General features: G+C 37.1%; 1 protein-coding gene across 3 annotated transcripts in view; it reads right to left on the bottom strand.

Moving 5' to 3' along the window:
* The window catches only part of slc23a2 (solute carrier family 23 member 2), a 57187-nt gene that overhangs the window by 480 nt on the left and 47168 nt on the right, over nt 1-9539 (bottom strand). For all 3 annotated transcript variants that reach the window (XM_073867685.1, XM_073867686.1, XM_073867684.1), the window contains 2 exons: nt 1986-2069; nt 6-76 (listed from right to left, as the gene is read on the bottom strand). In XM_073867685.1, coding sequence (XP_073723786.1) covers nt 54-76; nt 1986-2069 — 107 coding nt within the window. In that variant the 3' untranslated portion in view covers nt 6-53. The remainder of the gene's footprint in view (nt 1-5; nt 77-1985; nt 2070-9539) is intronic.

The following is a 9539-nucleotide window of genomic DNA, read 5'->3' as shown; positions in this document are numbered from 1 at the left end:
CTCTCTGTGTCGTAGCTGCAGGTTCTTCCCTTCATAATAAAGATTGTAGGTCTTTAAATGTGACAGAATGTTGCTCCTGAGAAACACAAAACACCTTGCTTAACAACTTATTAAATATTTAAAAGTGTCAAACTTATTATGTCAAAGTTCATTCACTGTAAAAAAAAGTTGGTTCAACTTAAAAACCTAAGTTACCTGGATGCCTTAAAATATTCAACTTAAAAATATTAGTTACCCTAACTTTTTTAAGTCAACTAAAAATTTTAAAGGTAAAGCGAAGATTTTTTTTTCCGGGGTGGATCATCAAGACTATTGGTCATCCCAGTTGTCAATCATTCTGGTGATATGTTTACGTAAGGCCGTTGTACATGCTCGTCCCTAGGTTTGCTTTCTGCACATGCGCACTTTCAGGTGTATATGTGTGGTGGGCTACGCTTTAGCCATTCATTGAAGCTCATGTTCTCACCGTGTTTTTTCAAAATGTCTGAGGGTCGCAAGAGAAAAAGTGTCTATGAATTGTATGACAAGAAGAGAAAGGCATCAGAAGAAAGAAACAAGACCAGAGTGTTTTTGGGAAAATATTTCACACGCTGGCGTGCGCTAAAAGCACAGGTCGGGCTTCCCACTGATGCCTCAGTCGTGAAGTTTCTACTCGACAGGTAAAGTTTGTCATGCTATTTGGAAAAATCCATTTAAAATCTCTGCTAGTAAAAGTTGATGTAAGCTATGATTAGCGATGCTAGCCCTTGCACAAGTCACGAACCGTGCAGACACGGTAAACATCTCAATGTTTGAGCCATGCGGGCAGCAACTTGTAAACAGAGCGAAGAGAGCGAAGAGGCTCGTGCATGCTCTCTCTCGTGCACACATTTAATAGGCGTTCCCTCTCGGGAGCAGGTAGAGTGTTGCGCATGTGTATTTTTTTTTAAAGTGGAGGGGCGGTTCTGTTCAAAAATTCGAGAAAATCTTCCGCTATACTTTTAAAGCAACCAGGTAACTAACATTTTTAAGTTGAAGCAACAAATCTTTTTTTAACCGTGTTACAAATGTAAGTGATATACTTTACAATGACACATTGAATGTATTATTTATTAATTATTGAATTATTAACAAATGTATTAAATCCTTTAATGTTAACTGATCTATTTGTTATTAAAGGTCACCTGATATGAAAAATTTGTTTTTATATGTTGATTGAATGTTTGAACATAACAGTGTTGCCTATGTGTGTACACAACCATCCTATAATGATACAAATCTGCCCAATCCTTTTTTTTAGTAAAAAAACCCCACAAAAGTCTTATGGGACATGGGCTGCATCTAAAACTGGATTTTACTATATATAGGCGAGGCGAGTAGTATGTGCGAATTCATAACATTCCATAAACAGTAAACGAAAAGTACACGATTGACTTTCTACTTCTGGCAAGATTATAAAGTGTTTATTATCCCGTGAGCCCCTAGGAGAGGAGTTAAGGGCTCAATATACTTGTGCATAGGTCCTAAGGCGTAGCCGCAATGGCGAACGTTACGCGTCGGTTTTCATATATACTTCTGCGTCGACGTGCAAACACACATGCAGACGGTAAACTTATTAGACAGATTTATTTATTTTTTACCACAAAAATAATTTCAGGGACATGAAATATTAAATTGTGATTTTCAAAAATAAAACTTGTTCAAATGTTTCAGTGTGTGTATCAGTTCTTTTTGAACATTTCCATCTCATTTTAATGAAACCATGATAATATTGATAACCGTGATAACTTTGGTCACTATAATCATGATATGACATTTTCATACCGTCCCATCCCTATTCTTGAGACTGAGAAACAATTAAATATGATCACTATAACATTGCAAAACAACAAATCTAATTGTGGCATGGTGGCACAATTTTTTTATATTCAAGTAAACTATTCCCAACAGATGTTAAGTAAAGTGATGCCTAATGCTCAAGCATTTCCTGTAAGATTTATACTCACTTGCTGATGAATTTGTTCTCTCCAAGTCGCACTCCATCATTCCTGCCTTCCATTTTATTCCTGCCACGATTGCATGGAAAAACTCTAGTTAAGAAAGAGAGAAAGAATGCTGAATCTAAAAGCTCTGTTTCATTTAACATCAAACAAGAGCTCTTCTCAAATGTAGGTCAGAGAGAAGTGTTAGTAAGACAGAGCAACAAACTCTTAAAGCTCACATAACACACGCTGTTTCTGCATTTCTGATGTTAATCTGGAGTACCTATAGAGTAGTATTACATCCTTTATATCTCCGAAGAGTCTTTAGTTTAATCAGATTTATAAATAAAACATTAACTTTACCCAATCTTTCCGATAACGTACGAAAAAATGAAGAAGGAGGAGTTACTACCGCAGGAGGAGCGAGTACGAGTCATGCAACACTATACAACACTGTTTAACTTATGATTCACTACATTTTCCTGTCATTTATATAAATGCACGTGCCTTTTTCCAACATAAGACAGAAGTCTTACTTGCAGCATGCACTTATGACCCGATTAAGACTTTTCAATGAAATCCAGCACATCAAACATAAACGCAAAACTCCGCTGCTACGCCATATAATAAACTATATCCATTGTTTCCATAAGGCTGTCTTTCTTCTCCTTACATCCAAAAACACACTTCTTCTTTCGTGCCATTGTTGAGTTTTGAAATTAAACAAAGCTGTGTCGCGTGATGTGGTGTTTGTAAGTTCTAGCGGCTCCCGCTAATTGACGGGTGGGCGGGGTTTTCCGGGGGAAGTGCCCATATAAAGAAGTGATATGCATAGAAACCCCTGAACCGTGAGCTGGGCCTGTAACCGGAAAAAACTTTCCGAAACTTGTACGAACCCTGCCGAAGTGCATTTGGCACAGAAATACTGTAACACGCCCAACTGCTTTTTTGACACTTTGCCTACGTTTAGCATGAGGAAACAACTCTATAACTGTGTTAATAAGTCAGAATGCATGAAATACCATTAAACCCCCTTTTAAAACAGAGCTTTTCTGCATATTTCACACCCCTCAGTCAGGCTGGCTTGTGTATTTTTGATATTTCTTGATAAGAGAGGCCTGTAATGTCATGCAAACCCACATGATGCAGCTAACATCTACCGGCTGCACACAGCTGAGAGTGAACTATTCACGAGGATGTGACCAGAATAGGCAATGCAATAACTACAGCCTGGAGGTATCAGCCACAAGAAAGGCATAAAATACAAATTCTGGGTAATTTGGTAACTTACTGCATGCTACCTCTCAATAAACATGAGGTATTTATATAGCATGTCACACTGAAGAACACTTCAAGTTATCCACACATTTATGCATTACTTCCCTAACAGACAGAATTCAATGGTCATGTGGTTCCTTTAAAGAGAACTACCCTGTAAAAGAAAAAGGGTGACAAAACATCTTTCCAGAACAATTTTTGTTATGTTATTTTTTAAAGCAATAAATAATAACATAAAAATACTGATATGTACTTTGGCCCTCAAACAGTAACAACACATTAAATAAAACTGTTAAACCGTGCCGGACAAATATCCTGATGTTTGGAGGTTCCCCTGGCACGTCATGACCAATGTGCTACTGAAGACTTCCTTCCTAACCAGCTGGAGGGACAGGTGCGGGACAACATGACTACTGTTACCCCGCTGTTATAATAACTACTCACATTAATCACTATGCCTCTGGTGCCAAAACCATTCACTTTAAACTCTTCTTTTAAATGATATCGGTAACACTTTATAATAAGGTTTGTAGTAGTGAACATTATTTAGTGCAATAGCTAACATTAACAACACTTAGTTCCTATTAATTTCAGCGTTTACTAATACAGACTAAAAATCAAAAATTGTATCTGTTAATGCACCATGAATGAACAATTGTATTGGCATTAATAAAGATTAACAAATGCTAAAAACTATATTGCTCATTGTTAGTTTATATTATAAAGTGTTAATATGTATTCATGTGATTTTACACATATTCACAGTACACTTGTCAGTTAGCATAGCTTAATATGAATGTTAAATGAAGTCTGAGACATTCAAATGACACAATCTGCCCATTCCTTCATTTCACAACTTTTATAACAGTGTTCAAGTACTACATAGGCTCATTATTCAAAGAAATGTGAGACACTTGCCGACAACTGCTATTTTTAACCATAACATCATTATACATGACATAAAGCCACTGAAAACAATCCCTTCAGAGCTATAATCTATCATAAGAAGTGCTTAGCTTCATAGCTATCTCAATTTTCAGAACAATATCTATGATTTCCTGACTATCGATGTTGAGATAATAAACCTCACTGTACCGTCTCTCTGGTAGATACGAGGGTCTCGCAGCCGGTGGTCTTTAAGGCTGAGCAAGCGTTGAACCCGTATGACATGCAGATCAAGTGCTTTGCTTTTCTAAACTCTTCCTCTTTCGGATTTGCACAGCGGAAACTGGTATGAGGCTTTAAATTTCAAACTTCCCTAATGTTGCCTGCATTGTAATCTCTCCCCCTCCCTCCCGCTCTTTCTGTCTGTCTGTCTGTCTCAAGTTATGGATTTTTGTGCACACATCATGCACATATATATATATACACACACACAAACACACACACACACACACGCACACACACACGCGCACATCCACTCTCATATAGTAATGAAATATCACCTTTACGCCCTCTAAAATCACTTTAGAGGAATAAGATATGAGTGCATACAATGCAAGTGATTACTGTGCAAGTAACCTATTCGATACACACAAAGAAAGCACAGGTGCTGTCCGAAACCCCAGATGGACCACAGCACAGTCCCGGTTATGCTCCCATTCAGCCCACGACAAAACTCCTACACAATTATCATTTTACAAGAACATTATCCCACGATCAGACAATAGGGTCTTGGTTTTGTACGGGCATGTATGAACTTATCAGCATCACCATCTTTTGACCCGGTGTGTTCATTAAAGTATGTATAATTGTGAGCTATAGCCCCGCCCACATCTTTCTCACACACGCCTTACTGCCCTCAATCAGGAGATGATAAAATATTCAATACCAATCGACCCAGAGCTGCTTATTCTTACATTAATATTTCAAATCTTAAAGAAAGTCCTGTCAGGACGATAGACGATCAATGTTAGAGCTATTAGGCTGCAATGCAAATCCAAAGTCACAGACAGAAGATGTTGGGCATTAGAGATATCTAGTATTGACTACAGGATGTACTATATTCAGATCAAAAAGTTAAGTAAACAAAAGAGACTATTTTCCAGAAAAAAAATCTATTTCTCAACACTTTTACACAGCTAATGCTAGACTGCACAGTTGCATGAGCATCTCGCAACTTAGATTATGAGACTTTAGCCTGGATTTTACAAACAGGGTCACACATATGCACCACCTTTACAATACATGGACAAATGCAAATTTAGACATTTAGTGTTGCAGTCAATTCCCACGTATCTCTATACGTTTATCTTCATAAACGGACATTTTAACCTTTCCGGTTTCAAAAATAACTTTGTGCACACATGTCAGTTTTGAGAAATGTGGTCATTGACACGTACCCGTGTATATATAGTGTAACGAGAAGCTCAAGCCCACGTAAGCCAATCAGAATCCCGAAAACAGCAACGAATCACTTCCTGGTCCTTTTTTGAACAAGGTCGCACTTTTGACGTAGGTGCGAGCTCTGGCGCATACTGTGACGTTGGCTGTCTAATAGGGATGTAACGGTATCAACAATTCACGGTACGGTAGTATTTCGGTATGATGCCCATGGTACGGTAATTATTGAAACATTTACAGGAAGAAAAAAGCAAATGAAGACTTGGAAAAACTGCCATAAGTGTTTATTAAACAAGACGGAACATTACAATGTACAAAGTGTAGTGTTAACAATTTTCATAAAAAAGACATAAAAAAATAAAGTTTCAGTTTAGTTTGTCAACTTTAAACAACTCCCATTGTCACTCCCTCAATTGACCAAGTTTTTATTATTATTATTAATGCTATGAAAGCAACAGTTGTGATTGTAGAATCGATGATGAGAAAAGATGATGGGTTTTAAGATGGGTCAATTCCTGAAAACAAAAACAACCCAGTAAAAATGAAAATAGCAGCTTAGGTCAGCTCATTTAATACAGGGGTGCGTTTCCCAATCGGAAGTCTGCAGCCTCCATAGGTCGCATTTGCAGGCTGCATACGTCATGAATACCATCTTATTTCAGAATATTAACATTTTTCAAGTTGACTAATACTATTATTCTTATTTAATCGTATAATGTTGTAACACGCTTATGACTTGCAAATATAATACTCAGTTAACTTAAATACACCAGGCGTATAATGACGGATGCAGCATGCATATGCGACCTAAGGAGCCTGCCTTCTAATTGAGAAACAGCATTTTTTATAGGTCCATCACATTTTGTCCTTTCTCGTTTCTTGTCACAGCGAACGCGAACTTTTTCCACACATCAGATTATTTTGCTTCCGCCATTGTCGCTCCACTTGTAGAAAGGCATCAGAGTGGCACGCATGGGATTATGGGAATTGTAGTTCCCGCGTCCCTCCACTCGCTCCACTTGTCCGGAAAAAAAACTACACGTGTTGCCCTGAAGATCTAAAGTTTTACCGAATCATGTGGTCACGGTGGTACTAGGAATTTTTTATACTGCGATACCACGAAATTTATAATACCGTTACATCCCTACTGCCTAAACATCCGTTTGTCTCAGTTAACATGCAACCGTGTAACCGAAGATTTTAAAAATCTCCACTCTGGCAGAGTTTTTAGAAAGAATCGGTTTTAGAAGCGAGTTCTCCATTTGCGTGTAGTTTTTCAAAATAACCATGTACGTGTAAATAGGGCCTTAGAGATAGACCGATCTGTTTCCCGATATTTTCCCCGATATTTAAGCATTGTCCCATTTTCGTATATCTGTTTTGTAAAATCGGATTGACCGATAAACGCCGCCATCTTGTGGCCATTTGCACAGCAAATATGACGGGGGAGTGATGTCACTTCACTAAAAGGATTTTGAGAATACTTACTTTGCTTTAATTAATCAATTTATTTAACATAACAGACATTAATGCACAGATGAGGCGTGTTATAAATGTCGGATATGCAATGCAGCTTGGCTAAGAAATAGAGACAAACGAGTCATGTAAACTGATCCATCAAATCCTATCCCAATAACGCCGTGGTTTACATGAATAAAACATCCATGAATTAATACTTGGCGGATTTAAAAACGCTGATTTAAATTAGTTTTTTGTTATTTATTAGGGATGCACCGATAGGATTTTTTGGGGCCGATACCGATTCCGATTTAAACAGACAACTTCTGGCCGATACCGATGCCGATACCGATATTAAACACTTGTATACAATCAGTGTTTCCTCTAGGATTTTTTCCAGCTGTGGCGGCAGGGGGCGCCCATGATGATTATAAATGTACATTATTTTTTTTAATGTAGAATATAGGCTACAGTAAACTAACATGCATTTTTTTTATCATTTTCATGCTGTCATTTACTTTTCCTTATATTTATAGCATATTGCTTTTCTATGTTTAATCTAAACTGTATTTTCTTAAAAAATATGTAAGTTTTTTAGCTTCATACGGATCTTTCATTGTAGTTTTAATGTAGTGTGCAAGTTCTTGCTCATGTTTAGCGTTACAGAGCTGTTGCAAAGTCACGCACAGTCCTGTTTGATAATCCGCCCCGCTGTGATTTGACAGAAAACCTGACCAGTTATCCGACATCAGCAGCAATTTTTCCAGCATTCCACACCCGGCCTGTTTGACATAAAGAGCCCGACCCGGTCACACCGCAAATCGCGCAGTTAAATATAAACCTTTAACGTTCTTCAGACAGAGCTTAAACACAAATAAGCACAGGGCCATTTAAAAACTGCTACCTATCGGAATAGAGTCGATTTTTGGTCTTGGATGTTAGACCTGCAGTTTAGCCTACTCTTGCTTATTGAGTCCCGACCTGCATCTACAACGCAAATGACAAGTTAATTTTATTACACCCGTTACATCAAATATTATGCGGTTCACCCGCGGGTACCCCTGTTGTGTCGAACTCAGTTCCCCCTATGTTTCCCTTTAGTGTAGTGCTTTTATAGCGTTTTCATCACGTTACATTTAGAAAGATTAAAGATTTGAATTGGTTATACTAAAAAGGCATAATATCATGTATTTTCTAATACAATTTATTAAATATTTCATACATTTGACAGTTTTCTATTAGGGTATTTCTTTTAAAATATAGCCTGTCTTTTTCTTTTTTTTCCTTTACTGGTTGTTTTAAAAATGTAATGTTTGCATACATAATTAAATAAATATTATACATATAATATGATTCATACTGTAAAAATAATTGACTTACCATTAAGAACAATACAGATACATTACAGAAATGCACACATATACATCTCAGTAGCCATTAAAACTTTAAATATACAAATAATAAAACCTATAACGTGATAAAAACGCCATAAAAACACTACACTGAAGGGGAAAAATAGGGGGAACAGACTTCGACACAACACCCCGATCCTGTTGTCTGAAAACATATATGAAACCGTCTCACCGTCTGCCTCAAGTTTTTATTACCAACATCCGTCTCTTTCACGGGAATAATGTAAGTTTCCTTCCAAACAGATTTGACTGTTAATGTCTTGCAGTCCCATATAAGTAGTATTCAGTGTTTAGCCTTTTGTTTTTGGACAAACATCTTATCATTTAATGTGAAACTTTGTGAGGGTCGATCTGAAGCACAGAAGATTGACTGACAGCTGAGCGGTCAGCAGCGCTCTGCGCTGATAGTCTATATTCTGATTCTGAATAACTAATGGCATGATAAGTTGATAATATGAGTACAGTGATTACAAATGAATGTCCAAAAAACTTGTAATATGTTAAATCGAAAGTTTAATTATGTCTTTTCTCACAGCCCAGCGCTGCGTCCGTGTATATGCGCCGGTGAACATCAAATGCGTGATGACCTTGCAACTTAAATTACCCTTAATTTATTGCCATACAGATAAAAGTAAAATAACATTCGAAACTGAAAATTGTTCTTTTTATTTGTGTAAACTCACAAAAAGGAGAAAACCTTGTCCTTATTTAAAATAATTAAAAACATGACGTGCTTTCTGCTGCTTTGGTTTAACAGCGCCTCACAAAAAAGAACAGCAACTCAAATACTTTTTATTCGTTTTGTCAATCTGATAATTATAACATTTCGTGTAGGCTTATTTATTTTATTATATTTCTCAAAACAGAGACGTAGCCTAATCATCATCTGTTGATTTAAATCTATTTGTGCATGAAACTAAACCCATGGGGGAAATGATGATATTTTAGGAGATTTATTAATTATAAATGAGTGAACAACACGAATCCAGAAAGGAATTTATTTCTTTAAAACAGCCAGTCTGGCAGGGCGGACATTTCGGTAACTTTATTTATTTTGCGAGCTGCCGCCGTGGATTTTGTCTAGAAG

This window comes from Misgurnus anguillicaudatus, chromosome 5, assembly GCF_027580225.2.
Source record: "Misgurnus anguillicaudatus chromosome 5, ASM2758022v2, whole genome shotgun sequence".
Taxonomy (NCBI): Eukaryota; Metazoa; Chordata; class Actinopteri; order Cypriniformes; family Cobitidae; genus Misgurnus; species Misgurnus anguillicaudatus.
The sequence above is the reverse complement of the archived record's forward strand: the minus strand, read 5'-3'. Positions and strand labels throughout refer to the sequence as shown.